Source organism: Hypanus sabinus, chromosome 10 (assembly GCF_030144855.1).
Source record: "Hypanus sabinus isolate sHypSab1 chromosome 10, sHypSab1.hap1, whole genome shotgun sequence".
In the NCBI taxonomy this organism is placed as follows: domain Eukaryota; kingdom Metazoa; phylum Chordata; class Chondrichthyes; order Myliobatiformes; family Dasyatidae; genus Hypanus; species Hypanus sabinus.
The window spans coordinates 36,790,889-36,814,036 of NC_082715.1; the positions used below are offsets into that span (position 1 = coordinate 36,790,889).

Sequence of the window (23,148 nt, forward strand, 5' to 3'; positions counted from 1 at the left end):
CACCAACTCCATTTGCAGAAATGCAGCCACAACCCTGCAGGGAACCTCCACTGTGCTTCACTGTTGGCTGCAGACATGCATCCATGTAAAGCTCTCCAGCTCTTCAATGGGCAAATTGCCTCCTCTTTGAGGTAAAAAATAAAAATTTTGACTAGTCTGTCATTTGCTGCCATTGTTCAGCACCACAGTCCTTATATTTTTGTGTAGGTGATTCGCTTGGCTTTGTTTCCACTTCTGACAAGACTTTTCTGGACTGTAGAGGGCTGTTCAAAGTTCAATGTAAATATATTACCAAAGTACTTATATGTCACCATATACAACCCTGAGATTCATCTACTTGCAGACATACTTATTAAATCCATCAAAGCATAATAACCATAATAGAATAAGTGAAAGACTACACGAACTTGGGCATTTAACCAGTTTGTAAAAGACAACAAACTGTGCAATTAGAAAGACAAAAAAAAAAGCAATAAATAACGAGAACATAAGAGGAAGAGTCCTTAAAAGTAAGTCCATAGATTGTGGGAACATTTCAATGATTCCAGAGCTTTCTGTTTCAGCTTATTAAAAAGACTGACTGATTTCTCCTTAAGTATAAGATAACTTAACGGATTACCACGCTTTGTACACCCATCAATCCACTCAAGCAAGACTTCCCATTTTATCCATTATTGGATGCCGACTGAGAGAGACCACTTTGCTACGAGCAGAACCAGCAGTAACATCGGCAGCTTTCAAAATTCTTTCTCTCTGCGTATAAATAGCGCGAATGGTGGACGCAAGCAAATTCAACGCGCGGACAATGTCCTTACTTCGTTCACCACGATCGAAACACTTAATTGTGTCTAGTTTTACGTTAATTGCTACACCCTTACAAATTCTTTTAGGCTTTATCGATACAGGTACCTTAGAATTCATCTTGCTAAAGGATGCAAAATAAATCGACATACAGTAAAGCACAGATGCTCATGGTCAAGTGTTTAAGCAATGATGGCTAAATGAGGTTCTGGGGAAGAGCTTGGCTGCTTTTTTCACACGCTGCCTTTCTTCATAACAGTGAAAACACCTTCTATTAGCGAAAATGGGTAACTAAGGTAGGTCTTTCATAACAGCGAGTTGACATAAGGCGAACATTCGAAAAACGGGGGTCACCTGTAGTTATTACCCCTCAATCATCAGACTCTTGAACCAGTGGGGATAACTTAATTCAGCTTCCTCCAGCTTCGTTGCCCTATCATTGAACTGCTCTCACAATCCATGGACTCACTTTCAAGGACACAAAGAGTGATGGGTGCGTGGAATGCACTGCAGGTGATGGCGACGGAGGCAGATACAATAGGGTCTTTTAACAGATTCTTAGATAGGTATACGGAGCTTAGAAAAATAGAGGGCTATGCAGCAGAGTAATTCTAGACAGTTTCTAGAGGACATTACACGTTCAGCACAACATGGTGGGCCGAAAGGCCTGTACTGTGCTATAGGTTTCGATGCGTTATGTTCATCTCATGGTCTCAATACTTAATGCTTATTTATTTATTATTATTTCCCTTTTTTTTTGATTTGCACTATCTGTTGTCTTTTGCATATTGGTTGTCCATCCTGTTGGCTGTGGTCTTTCATTGACTCTATGATGTTTCTTGGATTTACTGATGTGCCTGCAGGAAAATGATTCTCAGGTAATATATGGAGACAGACATGTCCTCTGATAATAATTTTTTTTTACAGTTTATAAGTGTCATACTAACCCCTACACTGTGGCACCTACGTTTGTTTCATTGCCCACATTTGTCCCTCTCCTCCCAACCAGAATAAGAGCAGAATTTCCCCCATGTTCGCCTCCAACTTTACCATCTTCTACACTCATAGGGTTACTCTTTGTAATTTCTGATATTACTACCAGACAATATATTGTCCCTTCCTTTTTCAGTCCTCCACAGGAATTGTTCTCTCTGTACTGTTCTGATCTCTTTTATTTTAGGCCTCACACCATTCCAATGAAGTTTTCTGTGTGGAAGGAACAGTACTTCATCTCGTGTTTTGATACATACAGCCAAATTTCGAAGTACAAAATACATTTATTATCAAAGTATGTGAGCATTGTACAACTTTGAGAATGGTCTCCTTCCAGGCAGCCACAAAACAAAGAACCAAAAGAACCCATAAAACAACTCTGGTCAAACATTCAATGTGCAGAGAGAAAAGATAAGCAAATCATGCAAGCAATAAAAGTAAGCAAATATCATTAGGAAGCCATGTCTATGACACATGGGTCAAGATCAAAATCCATGAGGTGCAAACCTTCACAGAGCACATCAACTTGGTGGATAGTAACATCAAACTTACACAAGAAAATGTAGACAACAATTACCTTTTTAGACTCTGCAGTACTTAGCAAAGAAAATGGACATCTAGATATTGAAGTTTACAGTACACCAACCCACGCAGTGTGACTCCATTAGAACATAAGTTGGGGGCTATCAAGCACTACGTCACCATGCTGAGAATGTGCCCATCAACATTACAGCTAAAGACAAGGAGAGCAAGTATGGGGAGAAGCCTTGAAAGCTTGTGGCTATCCTGACTGGGTCTTCATCAAGACAGCAACAGAAACCAGCAGAGATATCAGCCTAACAGTCAGAGGTAAAGAGCAAAGCAGATGAAAAACATAGTCATTGCTTATGTAGCTGGAGTTTCAGAGAACCTCAGAAGGATATTCAATAAACACTAAAATCCCTGTGTTTTTCAAACCTACAAACACACTCAGACAGAAACTCATCCACCCCAAGGATCCTACACCCAAACATGAACAGAGCAATATAGTTGATGCTATCCAAAGCAATGAGAACTGCACAGATTTATAAATCAACGAGACAAAAGAAGCACTTCACAAATGGATGGCCCAACATAGGAGGGCTAACACCTCAGGTCAAGACTTGGATGTATATCTACACCTAAAGGGCAAGGACCTTTGCTGATAACAATGTGCACATTTTGGACAGGGAGGAGAAGTGGTTTGAAAGAGGGGTTGGGGGTACGACACCACCTATCAGCTACAATGCAGTCCTAACATCTCTACCCCGACGTCTCCACAACAGTTCACACCTCCAATTTATGCAAAGATGAGACTAATCACCCTTTCATTACCTCTGACTCTGAATGACTTCTATGTGATTGCTATACCTTTAAACAACTCACAGAGTTTATAAGCCAGAAAACTACCCACCAGGGAACAGAACTGAAGAAGCCTCTCGGATGAGTGGTAAAACATCTTCTAGACAACACCAGTTGCCTTGATTTACCACTGCTTGATATTAGAAAGCTATGTTTCAGCCCTTATCCGAACTTTCCAAATTGGCCGGTGCATACATCGACCAAACCTCGATCTCAGTTTAAATGGACAGGCCTCAGATCTGCCTCTCATCCGCTTGGCTTGCCCTGACTTCACATCAACTTTTCCTTGCACCTGTACATTTCAACCCTTGATTCAGCTTCACCATCACTTGCATCTTGTTTGCGGTGATCATTCACCATAATTCATGTTTCATGACTTAACTCAACACAGACAGATAATCAAGCACTCATGTTTTGCCACTAACATTTCCACCATTTAGTATCATTTTGCTCTTGCTTCTCTTCAGGCAAGTCAGATTTAATTTATCTCCTCCAATTTGTACATGCTCTGAATAACTCTTACCATCTCTGACACCACTGAGTGTTATTCAATCTCTCCTGGTCTCTGCCCTATGAAGGACCTTTCCACTTCTCCAGTTTCTCTGCAACCTTGAAATTTTAAATCTGCTTCTCCCTCTTCTAATTGCTTTCTGTACTTTCTGTTTGCTTTTTAAGATATTGCATTTGTATATTTTACCAAAACCCAATTAAATTATCCAGTAAACTTTATGTATATTATTTGTGATAAATCTTTAAGGAAAAGGCCAGATAAAATCAATGCATTAGCAAAGCAATTTTATTAACATTTCTTTGACTCATTGAGCTTAAACATAACCTGACAGTGCTTATTTACAAAACAAAGTCAAAAAGCAGGTGAGATAAAAGAATGGTGTCCAGAAAAATCACAGATCAGAATCATGTTTATTATCACCGACATGTTGTGAAATGAGTGGTTTTGCGGCAGTGGTACTGTGAAATACACTGCAATGTCCTTCTTGTTCCAGAATTACTTTAAGATCCAATCTTAAATAAAATATGTTTTCATTCAACAGTGCAGTAATCAAGATGAATTGTGACAACCTGATGCATCCAGTCTGCTTGTCCGAATACAAAAAAAACTTCCTTGGTTTCATGCTTCCTATAAGCAAAAACATACTGTGGACAGCAGACAGGTCCCTTATATTTGAGAACAGATCAGTTCTCAACAGTATTATCATATGGTACAGAAATGATAGGCTGTGCAACACACATAAAATACTGGAAGAAAGCAGCAGTACTGAAGAAGGGCCTTAGCCCAAAATGTCAACTATTTATTAATTTCTATAGATGCTGCCTGGCCTGCTGAGTTCCTCCTGCAGGCTTTCTTGTGTTTATGATAAGCAGAGCTTCAAAAGAGAAAGAGAATTGAGAAAGCAGCAAATGCAAAAAGACATGATTAGTAGTGTAATTCATTTTACATATGCAAGTGGCAAACATTAACCAGATTGCACAAAGTAAATTGTTTATTTAGCATATTAATTAGTTAAAATATCTCATCACTCTTAACATTGTGACTTCTGTAAAGACCAGGGTTTTATAACTTAGTGTGGCACTGGCCATTATGTTTTGATGGCATTGGTTTTGGAACTCTACTATTCACACCAACAGGGGAAATAGTTTAATCATCACCCGCCCTCCCCCCCAACCCCCAACCTTAATCATGCAATGCATCACTCAGTACTTAAACTTGACAAAACAGTAGTTAGTGGTCAACTCCCCTAAAACATTTCACTGAATTTAAATCTCCTCATTATTTTACCCACTTGACCAAGATATCTAGTTTTTCTACATTGCACTCTTCAAGTTTAGTTGGTTTTTAATCATGTAATTACTAGATCACTTATGGAAGCAAGTCTTTCTCAGATCTATTGAACCGGCTGAACGAAGTTCACCAGCAATCAATAGTGTTGGGAATTCAAATATTAAGTTTCTGAAAATGAAGCTCTAATTCAATATTTTTCTTAACTATGCTGAGTTACAAAAAATGTTTTTCCTTGAAAAAAATCTGAAATTAAGATACTAAAGCACTTACATCACTGAGATCCAGGAAACGATTCAGGAAAATGAAAGCCATGTTCTCCCATCCAACTGCCTGCAAAAGTAAGATTTTTTACAAAAGCTTAACTACTAATTAACCAAAACACACATGAATAACATCCAGCTATTATTAGAAACTTCAAAAGGGAGATTTATTATTTCATCGGATGCTCCGTTTTTGCAATTTCTTTCCCATAGACAGGTTGCCTTTAAATTCACAATAATTTTCTGTATCAGTGAGTATGTGCTGTTATCAGTTATATTGCTATGAATTTCAAGGGAAAAAAGCAAGTACTGATTTCCATTAGCAGAACAGAAATATAAGGTACAGATAAAGCCTTACTAAAGTTCCAACCTGAATCGGTAAAATATTCAACTTTGCAACAGGAGTCTCATGGCACCAATCAAAATGCGATAAGCAGTTGGCTTGCAAGGTTTGAGGAAGAACTACAAGAAAAAAGCAGCAACATACAAGAACTAAAACCTGTTGCCTCTGCTATTGAGGTGGTTGGATGGGATGGGGTGTTGAGGATGAGGGGATGGGTTATGTCAACAGATAAGTAGATCAAGGTGTCAGGTGAAGGGAGGGTTGAAAGTTTAGGCTGAGTTTCTTCAGAGAATAGAGGGCCCAAAAGAGAGTTACTTAAATACTCACCTGAAAGGGGACAAAGTGTTTTCAGCACTGCTTCGATGCCAACACTGCCTCCTACTCAGTCACAATGCAGCAGGTTTCAAAGCTGCGGTGAAAGTATGCAAGCTACACACACATAAAAGTGGCTGCCAGGCCTATGCTGCGTGCCATTAGGCACCATGCCTATAGTGGAGGTCCTCTCATTATCAGGTGTCAGTCATAGACTAAGACTTTATAGCAGCTTGTCTGCTTTGTATGGTATCTGTTCATTTCTCCTATAATGGATAGTTCCAAAAGGAAGGCCCACCTGTGCATCCATATCCAGGAGCATTAGCCTATACATTGTCAAAACACCACTGACCACCTATCATACCATTCCTGTAGATGTTCGCAACTTGTCAGGAATTGTAGTGATGACCTAAAACAAGTGAAGCAGAAATTCACTAAGTAGTCAATACCCCCTGCAAGAAGAATTATCAAGATGGTGGGGATGGTCCTTCGTGCTATTAATGCATGTTCAGCAGTGCAATGTTATGAAAAAGCTTAAGCTAGATCCCTGATCTCAAACATGACAGTGCTGGCATCGAAGCAGTGCTGTACTCTAACTGATATTATGATCTGCCTTGGCTTCAAGTCTCCAGTAATATTAACTGGGCCTTTACAAAAGTAGCATTCAAAATGGTTCGCAATACTTTCACTCCTTGGCAACTATTCTGAAAATCCATTTGGACACAGCACCCAAATACCAACACTATCAAGCCCAATTTCTCATCTTTTCTTTTTAATATATCAATGGAGTTGTATTTCATACAATGATGGCATTTTGAACAACACTTCTAAACTATCAGTGTCAAACATGTGTAAGACAAAGGCATTGAATGCAGCCAAGTCACCTACCAACTTGACCTGGAAATGAAATCTTCCATCATCATTATTCAACCAAACACTGCAACCTCTTATTTAGTTGCAGAGCAAGAATAGTTTGGTCGCTCCACTGTAGCAATTCAAGGAGAGAGCTCTACAACACTTGCTCAATGCCAAAAAGGGATGAGCTTTTAAATAACAGCAAACCAACCACATTCACACACTGCGTATAAATAAAGAAAGCTTCCACCTGTTGAATATGAAGCGCCTTTTGATGACTGAGAATCAAGATGAAATTAATCTTAATCTAAAATTGTTTCATTTACTTCGATCAAATGTCATGTCAGTTCTCCTTTCATCTTACCAATACAAAATTGTTTCTAGCACCTAATATGTCTATTTGAAAGGTAATTACAGACTGTTCATTCTTAATACATATACTATTAAAGACAGCTGTGTCGAGAATGTATTATAAATGTTTAGTTTGAAATACAAATGCATTTCTAAATATATTAAAATCATGCAAATTCAACCAAATCATAGCATTTAAACTGATTAGTCGGTTATGTTTCTTATAAATGATAATGTGAATATTCTATTGGGAATGCCTGCAAAAATGCATCTCTAGGTAGTATATGGTGACATACATGTACTTTGATAATAAATTTATTTAACTTCAAACTTTAAAATGCTTTGTCAAGTTCTCAGGATATTCCAGGGTGCTCTACAGTTAAAACATATATCTGAGCTAGTTATGTATGTACGGGAGGCACAAATATTTGGCTATAGGTTTTCAAACCCAGTCTGAATTTACCTTACTTTTAAAATCAATCCCCATTTCTTAACATGTAGATCCTGATTAAATTTAATCCACAATTATCATTACATTCTTTTCCTAAAAATTAAGGGAATTTGCTTTGCTTCAAGACCATGTCTGAATGTCTTTCTCCAAAATAAACATCTTATACAAGCAACCCACACAAAATGCTGGTGGAACACAGCAGGCCAGGCAGCATCTATAGGGAGAAGTGCTGTCAACGTATCAGGCCAAGACCCTTTTGTCAGGACTAACCGAAAGGAAAGATAGTAAGAGATTTGAAAGTAGGAGGGGGAGGGAAAAATGCGAAACGATAGGAGAAGACCGGAGGGGGTGGGGTGAAGCAGAGATCCAGAAAGGTGACTGGCAAAAGGGAAACAGAGCTAGAGAAGGAAAAGGATCATGGGATGGGAGGCCTAAGGAGAAAGAAGTGGGGAGGGGAGAACCAGAGGGAGATGGAGAACAAGCAGAGTGATGGGCAGAGAGAGAAAGAAAAAAAAGGGAGGGGAAAAAAACTAAATATATCAGGGATGGGGTAAGAAGGGGAGGAGGGGCATTAACGGAAGTTGGAGAAGTCAATGTTCATGCCATCAGGTTGGAGGTTACCCAGCCGGTATATAAGGTGTTGTTCCTCCAACCTGAGTGTGGCTCCATCTTGACAGTAGAGGAGGCCATGGATAGACCTATCAGAATGGGAATGGGACATGAAATTAAAATGTGTGGCCACTGGGAGATCCTGCTTTCTCTGGCGGACAGAGCATAGGTGTTCAGTGAAACGGTCTCCCAGTTTGCGTCAGGTCTCGCCAATATATAAAAGGCCACACTGGGAGCACCGGACGCAGTATACCACACCAGCCAACTCACAAGTGAAGTGTCGCCTCACCTGGAAGGACTGTCTGGGGCCCTGAATGGTGGTGAGGGAGAAAGTGTAATGATGTATCCACAATATTCTAGCATTATTTTTCAATATCCCTGCTAGCAAAGTTTATTTTGAGCAACCTTAGCAGTATCCCTTCTAATATAAAATCACAAAAGAGGGAATTAATACCTTTGCTGCTATACCAGCCTCATAAAATGCTTTGTCAGCTGGAATGACGTCCGTATGCCGAAGCAGAGAGATGGATAATTTTGCTGCAATCATGTCCTGAAATCAAGAATCATTCAGTAAGTTTAAATGTTTATAAACCTCTCCATGCCTTGTGGCACATTGGGTGGCAACCTTGCCATTTCTTTAGCATTTCCTTTGTTTTTTACGAGGCTGAGTTGCCTTGATGCTCAATCCAGCATGGATGAAAAGCATGCAAGGAGCCGGTGGGATTCCAGTCTGGAAACTCTTGCTTCAAAGTCTGCTATGGATGCCACTACACCACCGGCCAGCTAAGTTTAAATGTGCAATAGATTAAACAATTTTAATAAGTTCTGTTAGTCCAAACAAGACACTAGCTCAATATTAGTGAGTTAATTTTGTACACAAAACTATTTGCATTTTATTCCTGAAAACAATTCAACTTTCTGTTTCAAGTTTATCATGAAGAACATTAAATCCACTGAATTACATTAATGAAAAGACAATTATACCAGAATGCTAATTGGATACTTGATTAACTTATAAACACCATACCTGCAATACATCATGTATTGGTATTGATAATCTGTCAAAGTAGTTAAGAACTATTAGCCAATATACAAAAGGATAAAGTGCTCACTGAAAAAAATATAAAAACTATAATGCTAAAGAGTATATACATAGAATACTGGAATATTACTTATAAGGATAAACGCTGGCCTTGTAATTGATGTTCCCACTGTAAGAAATGAATACAGTCAAAGAAATTCCCTGCAAAAGGGCATCAGGTATGGAATAAATTTTGATCAGAGCAACAGTTGGAGAGGAATTCTCCAAATACTCTTCCTTCTGGTATTCAGTTTTTCCAAGATTTCACATCGTTTTAGAAAATGTGGAAGAATGCTGTGTCTTGTGTAGAAACCTAACCCACTACATATGCTAAATACATCAAAACATTTAACTCTGCTTATGAAATTCTGCTCCATTCACTTGAAAAAAAACCCAAACCTCAACACAAACACATTACTATATTATTTTGTTTTCATGTGATAAGGACCTGAATCTCAGAGTCAGAATTAATTGCCCATCCTTTTTTCTCCTTAAGCTATAAAAATTGTGAGACTATCTTAGGGAACAGTTGTATATCGACAGCAATAACGCACTTGGAGTTAGAGACAGGTCAGGCAGCTAAGGCTAGCAAATATCCTTAACTAAAGGGCATTGAAGCTCAATAGTCCTATCTATTCTTTGAACTGCTGTATCCAAATTGATTTTCAAACTTTTGGCTCTTAAAGTAAAAAGTATATCTTTGCCCTAAGTACACTTTAGAAAGTCCTAATGGAGGTACAAGGTATAGAAAAAGGGCAGAAAATGCTTTTCTGCTGGTGACAGGTTATAACATTCCTATATAAGGTTTGATTCAAACACTTTCTGAAGTACAGTTCTAGTTAGGCAATCATAAAAAAATTGATTATTATTACCCAGGAAGGAATCTGTATCAGGTTTATTATCACTGACATATGTTGAGAAATCTTGTGAGAGTATGGTGTCAACTATGATTTATTCTTTTCTGTCTGATAAGCCAGGAATAAGAGTTAGTTAGATAGAAACTTTGGGGTTGGGTTGCACCATTCGATTACAAAGGCCTGTCTTAGGACTGTACAATTTGATGACTATAGTAAGATAGTATTACCTAATATATGAAGTTTGTAAATAATTGATGAATTATTTATGTTTATGTTTATTTATGAAAACACATCTTTACATAAACATATCCAAAATATGTTGGATTCTTCAACACATGAACCTTTGATAGGTCCCTTTATTCAAACTTACCAGTTGATTGACTCCCAAAGATGCCGCACGAGTGGCATAATAGTGTGCAATCAGTAGCATTTGCTCAAATTCTTCATGAGCAGAAGAATTAGACTCTGAAGATTTAACCAGGTTTTCACACTGGAAAATTACAAAAAAAAATCCAAAAACTAAATTGTATTTTAGAGATTCAAATTAATCACAATGAGTATTATCTCTTCCAATTCTTAAAAGATATAAATTGACATCTCATATCATTGTAATAATGAAATACCTTACAGAAGTATATTGAAGCCCCTCTTAGATCTACATTGAATAAGACCTCAAGTGAAGACATATCTCAAAAATTTCAAATGGAAAAGATAGGATGTAGTCTCAAAATAAAGAATTTTTTCCGATTCTAGCAGTCAGAAAAAATTTTTGCTTGTGGCAGAATTTTGCTAACCTTTAAAATCAAAACCAACTAGCCTCAAAGTCCAACAATTTTGGAAACTAAACAAACTTCACAGGAGAATATAATTTCTTTTCCTTTCTTTACAAATAACCCTAACCAAAATCTCTCTTTCTCTCGTGCTAATCCTAGTCCTTATTTTAATTTTTATACATAGTTCAGTTTAAATGTTAGTATTTTTACCTTTTAGAAACTTAGTTTCTCCTAATTTAGCCTTTTATTCCAACAACATTTTAAAATTTTGATCTTCACAATTTCTTTCCAATTAATTTTAAAAAGCTTTGGTGTCAAAACTGCTGGAAACTAAAGAAAAATATCCTTTAAAAGCAGATGACTGATCTAAGCTAAGAATATAAATATGCTACTCATTCATAAGTGACTTAATCTAAATTTAGTTCACAATATGGAAAGTCTTGTTGTTGTTCATCCTTCGGAGTTGAAGACGACCACGACTTCTGTCAGGTGGGGGGTTTGTGACTGTGGGTCCGGAGGTGACTAGTGAGGCCAATTCGGGCCCTGAAAGCTCGCCCACATGTGGGACACGTGAGGGTAGATGCTGCAGTGGAAGTGGAGGTAGCTCGAGCCTTGTGCACGGCGCATTTCCTCTGAGCCTCTGCGTCTGATTTCTGCTGCATACAGTCCTTTAGTGGTTCTGCTCCACCAGGTTGGGCGGTCCAGAGCAAGCAATTCCCAGCTACTGGGATTGATGTTGAGGTCTTTGAGGGACACTTTGAGGCAGTCTTTGAAACATTTCTTCTGCCCTCCAGCTGAGCGCTTGCCCTGGCTCAGCTCTCCATACAGCAGCTGTTTTGGTAGTCGACTGTCAGACATCCTGATGACATGGCCAGCCCATCTGGCTTGGGCTTTCTGTAGGGGGTTGTAGACGCTGTGGGTGCTAGCCCGCTCCAGGACCTCCGTGTCTGGGACTTTGTCCTGCCATCGTATGTGGAGAGGTCTGTGGAGGCAGCTCAAGTGGAAGTGGTTGAGCTGCTTAGCATGTCTGCTGTAGACAATCCAGGTCTCGCTGGCACAGAAGCTAAAATTGTGTTCTTAGAACAGTGCTCAGATTTCCTGATAAAAACTGTTACAAATGTATTAAAAAGCATAAAGGACAATTTAATAAATTATTCTTATCACATTAATGAAAAACAAGTCAATTTAAGGTTTTTTTATGTTTAAGACTATATTTTGGGAACTTAAAATACTGGAGTTCAAAGGAAAAAAAAACAGAAATTAGAAATTAGCTTTGAAACTTGTGAGGAAAAAGCAGACTGGATAATTTAACCTGGAAGTAAACTGCACAGAGTGTCATGCTACAAATATAAAGAATAGGACAATAATTTTAAAAACTGATAAAAAAAAATTGAACATCAGTTGGTATAGATAGGAAAAGAATACTAATGTGAGACACATAAAATTTTATTTTCTTTCTACTAAATTATATTTTCCTATTCTTGTGGAAAATTTGAAGATATGTACACTATTGTTAGCATACATATTCATGGTATTAAGAGGAAATTCTAAGTTACTTTACAAACATTATTTGTATTATGCAAACATTGCATTCTACCACAAGCAAAAAAAAATCCTTAAAATAATTTCTATTCATGCAGTAAAGCGAACCTTTCTGAAAATATTTATAATTTCTTCAGGTCAATGCTGTGCCTAATACTAAACCAGTACTTCACGATTTAAATCATGTTCTGAAATAGTCCAGAATTACTGTAATATGTGCGGAAGCTATTATCTTGCCTCAAATAAAGCCAAATCAAAACGCAGGTAACACAAATGTACAGAAACCAACATTTCTTTTTACAGTAAAAAGTCAAGAAAATATGAAATATTTTTTCTGGAGTGACTAATCTAGAACGTATCATCCTCACATCACAGTGGAGAATCCTTGTAATCAATATGACAAGATTGTCTGACCAAATAAGAATGAAGATTAATTGCACGCCAAGACTCAGAGCAGAGAGAGTACTGATTTGAAGCCAGTTAAATTCTTTCCGTCCAAAACCTCTTAATAGACCAAAATCAAAACTGCATCCATTTGGACTTCTTTCTCCATTTTAGGGGAATAAAAACAATGAGTCAATACTCTTTCACTTTCAGATAACTGTCATAATCTCAAGTTGTCTGAGGTTTCTTGCCACATAAAAGTTTCAATTTACGCCATACCTACCAGAATGAAGAGTACATTGCGAAGATCAGCCCATGTCCTATAGCCATCAGCACTATTTATGTCTGGCAGGCTTATTACATCCATGAAAATCCGTTTGTATATATTGAAATTCTGAAAGAAAATAAAGTGATCCTGAAAAAGAAGTACACAAAAATGTTCCCCTTTTAGTGACAGTCCCTTTTCCCAAGGAATGGACAGGATTAGGAAAGGCTACTGTGATCTGTTGCATGAAGCACATGCTCTCAATAATAAAAAAACATATAACAGGTAAATCCTAACTCTGCCAGCATAAGGCTTTTGACTGCAGCCTAGCACATTTACATCAGCATCTACACCAAGACTCCCTCAGATAGGGTGATTTCCTCTCGTTGGCAAATTCCAGAGACCTTGGAAGTCCTTTAGTTAGAGCAGATGGATGTCAATGTTTTGACAATTCCGTGAAAGGAGTATAACTGGCATCTGATAGATTAGAAGACGAGCAGTGGGTGGTGATTAATGAAAGAAGCCAAATAACAAATCATAACTATTTTACGTATGCCAAATCAGTCATGCCCACCAAATTCTCCAGAAGTAGTAACCACTGTTTGTCTGATTTTGCCAACTGTAAATCCATGTTAGATGCATTAACCAGCAGGCCTCAACATTACATCAGATCATATCCACATCAGAATAGGTCAGAAATTAAAATGTCTGACAGAGGTCAAAGAGTTCAAACAGTTAAAGTTCAAAGTAAATTTATTATCAAAGTATACATATGTCACCATATACTGTACAAACCTGAAATTCATTTTCTTGCGGGCATTCAGGGTAAATACAAAGAAACTAAAAAAAACCCCCCAAAAATAAATAAATAAAAAATAAATACCAAGAACATGACAGGAAGAGTCCCTGAAACTAAGTCCATAGGTTGTGGGAACAGTTCAGTGTTGGGGTGAGTGAAGTTGAATAAGGTTATCCCCTCTCCCTCAATAGCTTGATAACTGAGGGATAGTAACAGTTCCTGAACCTGGCGCTGTGGATCTTGAGGTTCCTGTATCTCCTTCCTGATGGCAGCACTGATAAGAAAGCATGGCCTGGATGGTGTAGGTCCTTGATGATAGATGCTGCTTTCCTGTAACAGTGCTCTGCATAGATTTGTGCAACGGCTGGGAGGACTTCACCCATGATGGACTGGGTCATAGCCACTACTTTCCGTAGGCTTTACCGTTCAAGGGCAATGGTGTTTGCATACCAGGCTGTGATGCAATCAGTCAATATACTCTCCACCACAAATCCAGTTTGTCAAAGTTTTACATGACATGCCGAATCTTTGCAAGCTTCTAAGAAACTAGAGATGTAGCCATGCTTTCTTTGTAATTGCACTTATGTGCTGGGCTCTGAACAGAGCACCTAAAATTATTACACTGAGGAATTTAAAGTTGCTGACCTCTCACCACCTCTGATCTCCAAATGAGGAGTGGCTCATGGACCTCTGGTTTCTCCCTCCTGTAATCAATAATTAGCTCCTGGGTCCTGCTGACATTGAGTGAGAGGTTGTTGCTGGGGCAACACTCAGCCAGATTTTCAATCTCCCTCCTATAAGCTGATTCATTACCATCTTTGATTTGGCCAATGACAATGGTGTTGTCAGCAAACTTAAATATGGCATTTGAGCTGTGCTTAGCCTCTCAATCGGAATAATAAAGCTAGTATAGCAGGGGCTAAGCACACAACTTTGTGATGCTCCCGTGCTGAGTGATTATGGAGGAGATTTTGTTGCCAATCCGAATTGAATGGGGTCTGCAAGTGAGGAAATTGAGGATCCAGTTGCACAAGGAGGTATTAAGGCCTAGGTCTTGGAGACCGTTGGTTAGTTTTGAGGGGATGATAGTAATGAATGAACTGTAGTCAACAAAGAACATCTGATATATGCATCTTCACTGTCCAGATAATCCAGGGTTGACTAAAGAGCCAATGAAATGGCATCCTCTGTTGACCTATTGTGCACGTCATCACAGTGTATGTAAGTGCTACTGGATGATAGGTCATTGAGGCAGATTACCACCTTCTTCCTAGGCACAGTATAACTGAAGCCTGCTTGAAGCAGGTGGGTACCTCAGACGGCCGAAGCACAAGATTAAAGATATCAGTAAACACTCCAGCCAGTTGACCAGCACAGGTTTTTAGTACTCGACCAGGTACCCTCTCTGGACCAGATGGTTTCCATAGGTTCACTCTCCTGAAGGATGCTTATGTTGGCCTCAGAACTGAAATTACATGGTAGCAAGGGGCTGTGGTATGAAGATACCTCCATGTTTTGATGGTCAAAGTGAGCATAAAAGGCACTCACAAAAGAAAATCTACAAATGCTGGAAATCAAAGTAATACAAACAAAATGCTGGAGGAACTCAGCAGGCCAGGCAGCATCTATGGAAAAGAGTAGGTTTGAAAGTATGACCTTAAAATGTTTGTGGTATCTTAAGTATCTAAATATGTCAGTTCAACCTGCAAGCTATTAGCACCATATATCATTCTCCGAGAACTAATACTTCACTAAAACATCTCAGAACTATTAGGGAAATTTACTCATTAATTTCACTTACCTGTGTATTAGCAGGAACACCATGTTGAACGTACAGACTTAATGCCTTTTCCGAAAGACCTTCTTTGATAAGATGTGTAACATACAAAGCTACATATTTGTGAAGAATTTTATAGTTCTGAAACACACAGTTCAATTATACAAGTTTTAGAATATATTATCAATGCTGAAAACTCAATAAGCAAAAATTAGACCCTTTATTAGTATATTCAATATATATTTGCTGGATTTCACTCTTTGGTTTCTGATTATGTAAAGAATTGCAAGAATTTATATCACAGAAACAAGTCATGATGCAAATGGCCCAGCTCCGTATTTATATCTTGAACATCTGCCACTCTAATCACTCATTCCCACTTTGTCCTAATGCAAGTACGAACAGTGGTTTCCTGAGAAGCAACTTTAAACTGTTGTTATAATTTTCAAGTTTATCACATTCACACTTAATAGAAGTATTTTAAGGTGGCTCAAGTTAAAATAATAGTGATCCTATTTGCATTCAGTATTACAACAGATAGGATCTAAAGGCTTCTGGGCTGTGCATGCACGTCGTTAATTCTGCAGTCTCAGAAGGCTTGGTCTGATTCCACAAGGCTTACTTTAACAGGCCTTGCTAATACTATAACTATTGCTTCTCCCTCTCGTTCTACAATTAAAATGGCTGAAATATTGTATCTATGGCAGGTACATTTAGCAGTAAGTTTTTTTTAATGAAATAGTAACTAATAGCTACTGCTTAATAACTTCTCTAATCTTGAACAATTAATCTTACAAATGATTCATTCCCTCAGAAGTTTACAGGAGAGTACATAAAATGGTTTTCTTTCTCATTGTTTTCATCTCCTCTAACCCTCTCCCTTAATCCCAATTTCATTTCCCAATCTTTGGTTCCCTTCCTGATGAGCATTTAATTCTAATTTATGTTACCTGCTTTACAATTCTACTTTGCAGCACATAAATTCCAGGTTGGATTCTTCAGTCTGAATGATCGAAGAGTCTCCCTGTACACTGATCTCACGTGGAAAAGATCATGCCAAAACTAGAGTCAGATTGAAAGATACCTATACTATTGCATACTATTTGTTGCTATCTTTACTTTGCTTTCAAATGAGTGGTTTATCAGGTATTTCATAGTTCAATTAACAGCTAACTGCATTGTTACCACCTTACTGAAAGGAAGAAAATCATTTCAAAAACGCATGACACAAGTAAAATCACAAAGATTGTCACAAGTAGAATTTTTTCATTGTGCATGATGATGATACAAATTATACATTGCTTACATTTTAAATTATCCTTCAAGCTCAAAAATTAATTACACTTTCCATGATAGTGCACTGTATTTTCCATTCAACATCCAACATATCGTAGAAATTAAAATTATTAAATTTCACAAGAAACATTAAGCAGCAAGCTACCTTACAATCTCTTCATATTAAAGGTTATTTACATGGAGACAATTTAGCACTGTACAAACAGCCCAGAAAATCTATATACTACTAAAATTCTCAAGCTATGGCTGTCTGTTTGTCACCTCCAATTAGCCCAAATGGTGCATTACAGCGGCACTTTTTTTGACTAAATTGACTTAATATGTGCTAACTTACAGAATGTATGCAAAGTTCAGGGTTATATATTTGTATAAAATTGCTCACTTGTCAATCAACAGGACCCGCTTTCCACAACCTGAGCCAATTCCAGCTTTAATGGTTTCCGCGACACGACACAACGATGCATGCGCACAGCCAGCCTCAGCAGCGCCTCACGATGCTCACAGCAGCAACACCAACCACAGCAAAAGAACAGGGCTATCATGTCCATTTAGGAGATCGCCAACTACGTCATCAAGAAAAATCAGCATCCTGGAGGCTTTGGTGTTACTGCTTCACATCTTCCATCCAGCATTAGGGTAAAAAAATATGGACAGCCTAATTATGCTGCATGGAAAGAGAAGGGGGACATTATGGCCAAATGTCGTTGGAAAGCAGCAAGGAGAGGGAGAGAACAAGAATCGGATGAGGCCAGGGCCACACGACTCCAGGATCAGACAGAAAGAACAAATGGTAGAAGAGATGAAGAGACACAGGATGAAAGGGCTGCACGTCTCCAGAATGACAAAAACAGGCAGAGAAGGACAGAGCAAGAGACAGAGGAGAAAAGGAAAGATCATCTCGAGAATATGCAGCAAAGAGTAATTATTGCGAGAGTTGCTGAAGATGACAATGGCTGCTTTCGATGACAATACCTCCACAGAGAAAGAGTAAGGCAAAATGCACAACTCCCATGGCATAACATTTCTGCTGATGCTGGTACGATGACCAGAGTATGCCCTCACTGTTGTGCCTTCCTATTCACTGGAGAAACTGCAAATTTCTGCTGTATGAAGGGAAAGGTCAGGATAGGTAATTTGCAGCCTCTACCCAATGAACTCCTCAATTTATACAGCAATGATGAAACTATTGCAAATGAGTTCAGGAAGAACATCAGACAATACAATTGCCTCTTCCAAATGACATCATTTGGTGCCAAAGAAGTCCTTCCAACTAGGAAAGGATGGAATCCTTCTGTGATCATTCAAGGCCAAATCCATCATTACATTGGACATCTAATGCCAGACCCCAACCAGCAAGCCTGATTCCTTCAAATTTACTTCATGGATCCTCAAGGCAGCATAGAAATGAGAATGGGGATACCCCAGAATGATAGAATTCAACGTGAGATTGTTGAATCATTGGAAAATCTACTACGACAACAAAACCCGTACATTGCATCCCTTTGACTTGCAAAAGAACAAATTTGAGGCATGCCAGAGGCATCCATTGTCATTGATCCTGACCAGAGACCGTCATTTGAACATGAGAGAGGATTTAATGCACAAATTGCCAATGAAGTCGTCGTCTTATACCGAACAGCATCGAACCTGAAGCAAATTCACGGCACATTGTGCTGAAAGAACGAGGAAGTGATTTGCAAATAATTTCAGAGTCCCATTGCTCTTATGACAGCTTTCACTACGTACTTTTCTTTCCACTTGGAGATGATGGCTAGCATCATCAACTCCAAATGACGAACAACAAGAAACTGATGGCAATGTGTTATTATGTGTATGTACAATGTCCTGTGTATGTTACTCAAAATGGCTTTGGTTTGTTACGAGCAGGAATGCTTCTTTGTCAGATAAGTGTTTCTCTCGCCGTTGTTTCGCTTTAGAATGGCTGATATGGTAATTGTATTCATTTGTTAATCAATGGGGAATGTTACTGTGTCTTGTGATGCTGGGAACTTGGGGGAGGGGTTTTCACGGGTTTTTTGGTGTGAGGGGAGACGCCGAGGAAGGTGGACGTGTGCTGGACTGCTCGTAAGACCACCGGGGTGGTCCCAGGTGCGACAGCGTGGCGGTCGGATGGGTTGATTGGTTCGTTGATTGAGCTCCAACGAGTGCACTAAACAGACTGAACTTTGATAAGTTGGTGCCTTTTGTTTTTTTCCATATATATATATATATATATATATATATATTGTATTGCCTAATACTCTTTTAATTTTAGTAAACTCTTTAAAGTGTATTTCATAACGGTATTTGTTGTGGGTTTGATACTGTTGGCGGGCGCGAGGCATAAACTCGATTCTCACAGCACCTGCGCGTACGGGAGGTGGGTTGGTGAGTTGCTGGAACTCCGTTTCCCTAGATATATACCAGCCTTTTGGGTAAGTGTTACATGTATCAAATAATGAACTGTGAGAATGAGTTTAATAACCTTCTCAGAGGAGGACGTCTATTCCAACAATACTTGGTCGATGTGGCTGCTGAGATTGAAGGCAAGAGGCTGAGCTACATCCGAATGAATCAAGCAGCCTTGAGATCAACAACATACAGAGGCCTGACTGATGCATTGAATGACGACTTCAGAAACATCAGAAGACGCATCATCCTCTCCTCAACATTTGTCGGTGGACTGAGATACATGATGGAACAATGTCCACATGATGGACCGCATGATGTATATATATCAGTATGGCAATGCTTCATTGTTCATTACAATGACATGCAATCCAAACTGGCCTGAAATCTGACAGCAGCTTTTTTCGCATCAGCAACCAAACGATTGGCTGGATTTAATCGCGGAAGTGTTTGACTTGAAGGGAAAGTTGTTTATGAAGTACCTCACTGGAACAGATGGTCTCTTTGGTAGGTATATCGCTTACTTTGTAAGTGTTGAATACCAAAAGCGGGGTCTGCCTCATTTGCACTGTCTGCTGTGGTTCGATAAGGCACAAGATTATGCTAGGTTCATGCAAGCGGAAATATCAGACCCAAATGAAGATCCCGAGCTGCATGAATTGGTATTGAAGCACATAATACATTGTCCGTATTGCACAACTAAATTATCGTGTTGGCAAAATGGAACATGCAGTAAGAGGTACCTGAAGCCATCTATTGAGCATACAAGGTGTGGGGATGATTCATATCCTGTGTATAGAAGAGGGTCTGTGGAAATGGGAGGATTCGAAAGTCATCAAGTAGGATGACAAAGTCGAACTATAACTTCTGAATGGGTGGTCCCCTATAATGCCCAACTATTGAAGCTGTTCAATTGTCATCTAAATGTAGAAATATGCTCATCTGTCAAGTCCATGTATTACGTGAACTGCAATACAACAGAGACGAACAGCAGGATTTTGTTTCACAGAAGGAGCCCCTATTGAATAATAAGCAAAGAGAAGTACATGAATATGTGTGCGACTGCTTGGAAAGGAATCTCTCTTCAATGATTTGTATTGATGTACCAGGAGGAACGGGCAAGACATTTATCATCAACTTGATTCTCGCTAAAGTTAGGGGAGATGGGGGTGTTGCTATTGCTGTAGCATCATCAGGTATTGCAGTAACATTGATGCCTGGTGGTAGGACAGCACACTTAAGATTCAAAATACCCCTCAAAGCCAGTGAAGATGCCCTTTGTAACATCGATAAAAACACCAATACTGTAAATTTACACCAAAATGCAAGGCTTATTGTCTTTGATGAGTGCCCCATGATTAGGAGGGAGAGCTTCGAAGCCGTGGACTGGACTCTTTGTGATGTATGCAGCAAGAATGAGGCCTTTGGGGGTATTTTAACCATCTGCTGTGGCGATTTCAGTTCACTTCTGGCAGTTGTGAAATGCGGAAATGATGCTGATGTGCAGAATTCATGCATAAAAAAAGTCCTACCTATGGAGAAGCTTCATCAAGTTTCAATTGAAGAGAAACATGCAAATGAGTGAGGGAGAAGGACGATATTCTGCGTTCTTATTGGATGTTGGAGAAGACAAGTTAGAGAAAAATGAAAACAATGAAATCAAATTACCTGAAGATATGATTCTGCCAGCAAAAACTATGGAAGAATGCACTGATTTCAACTACGCAACATTCGACAATCCTGTAGAATTGTTCTCGAGGAATTCTATCTTGGTTCCTCTCAATGAAATGATGCGAAAAATAAACTTCACATGCATTAGACGTTTCCCTGGAATCATGAAAGAATACTGTTCCTTCAATGCTGTAACTGAAGGAGCTAACACCACTCATTTTCCAACAGAACTCCTTGACTCAATCGAACTCCCCGGATTGCCAACACATAAACTGGAATTGAAGAGGGGATCTCCCAACATTTCAATGAAGAACTTAGATGCACCAAGGCTTTGCAATGGAATGTGAATGATGGTGGACGACAATCTGCACGACAATCTCATTGTAGCAAAGATAAACATTGGTTCATTCAAAAATGAAATTGTCTTGATCCCAAGAATTACTCTCAATTTATCAGAAGGGGAAGATATCCCTCTTCAGCAGAGCCAGATCCAGATACAGTCACGCTTTGCTATGACTATACATAAGGCGCAAGGCCAAACCATGGGAAATGTGTTGATTTATTTGGAGAAACCAGTATTCCAGCAGAGAGTCAGCTGCATTGACTTTAAGCCGGGGAAAAAGAAATGAAAATGTTTGAGTATTCTTGAAGGGTGGCAGATCAACCAGAAATGTTGTCATCAAAAGTGTCCTTTGTTAAACATAGAGGAGCTATATTTGTCTTGCTATGTATCTTTCTTCTTTAATAAACTGAGTTTTTCTTCGTTAATTTCCAAAGCACATCACATCAGACTGCACTGCCTTTCTCTCAAAGGGTACCCCATTGGGTCACCTGGTTGTCTAGTTAAGAAAATCATTTTTAAAATACTTAAAAGTTATTTAAAATAGAAGAATAACATAATTTAAATAAGTGTGAAATTGTGGCCAATACTATGATTACTATGTTATTGGCAAATAACAGACTGCAGCTTCACAAATTGCACATACACACAAAAATCTTTAAGCTGTTGATATTTACGCAGGAAAATGCTGAAAACTTTTCAGGTTACTTGAAGCCTGCATGTTTAAATCCTGTATTGACACTTGTATCCATAATACTCGAAAGCTGAGGCTTCAGCCCTGTTAAAGTGGCATTTTAGTATTAAAATATAACCAATTTAAATAGTTCTTCTTCACCTGCTTATTGGCAGTTTCTATGCATTTTTCCCATTGTCCTCGTTCAACATACATATCGAGTGCTGCTATCACATCCACTCCAACCAGCTGGGGAAAAAATGCATGACTTATATGAATGTACTACCAAAGCTGGAAGAGACAATTGTAAATTTACCAGACTTAATCTCACTTATGAAGCCAATTGCTCTCTTCAAACGGAATTTTCAAAAGGCTTAAAACCCAGAACCACCTTGAATAAAAGATCCATCTTTAAGTAGCAGTAAAATTAGTTCACTCTATGGCTCTATTCAGGAATTAAAATTAACATAGCTTCAGTAATGTAACTTTTACAGTGCAGACCAAATTTTAAATCTGGCAAAGCAGTTCAATTATTTGGTTCCTTGACAGGAGCACCATAATCAAGAAAGCCACTGAAAGTTTAATGCCTTCTGAATGCCTGACTCTTGTCTGCTGTTACCTATGCACTTTGCCACAGTGTTTTCATTAGGTGTAGTGAAAAATGGGCAGAGACCCAAAAGAAGATTTCCAGGATATACACCTTGTCAGAAAGCAACAAACCCACAGCGAGATTTACCTACTGGTCATGCAACAGCATGAACATTTTCTTAAAAAATAACATCAATTTCAGCATTTTAGTAATGTTAAATATTATTCATAGAAGGTGCGGTTTCTTTCTGGGATAACAGTTTTGTAAAATCAGATTCACAGCAAAGAGATTACAAAGTAAAATTATAATCTTGCATAAGATTACATAAAAGTCTGATGCACAGTGGTCATTTAGCATATCATCTTTGTGCTAGTTGAGAAAGAACTACCTAGCCAAATCTCACCTTCCATGACTTCTCAAGTACATTTCCAAGTAGTATTAAAGGTTTTTGCCTCAATTACCCTTTTGTACCCCGAATGCCAGGTGGCTGCAAAGATCTTTGCTCATCTCACCTTCAATCCAACCAGTTCCTTGAA

General features: G+C 38.7%; 1 protein-coding gene across 2 annotated transcripts in view; it reads right to left on the reverse strand.

Moving 5' to 3' along the window:
- ift172 (intraflagellar transport 172) overlaps positions 1–23,148 on the reverse strand; it is a 180,867-nt gene that overhangs the window by 7,698 nt on the left and 150,021 nt on the right. For both annotated transcript variants that reach the window (XM_059981671.1, XM_059981669.1), the window contains 6 exons: positions 22,186–22,272; positions 15,659–15,775; positions 13,077–13,187; positions 10,465–10,584; positions 8,611–8,706; positions 5,246–5,305 (listed from right to left, as the gene is read on the reverse strand). In XM_059981671.1, coding sequence (XP_059837654.1) covers positions 5,246–5,305; positions 8,611–8,706; positions 10,465–10,584; positions 13,077–13,187; positions 15,659–15,775; positions 22,186–22,272 — 591 coding nt within the window. The remainder of the gene's footprint in view (positions 1–5,245; positions 5,306–8,610; positions 8,707–10,464; positions 10,585–13,076; positions 13,188–15,658; positions 15,776–22,185; positions 22,273–23,148) is intronic.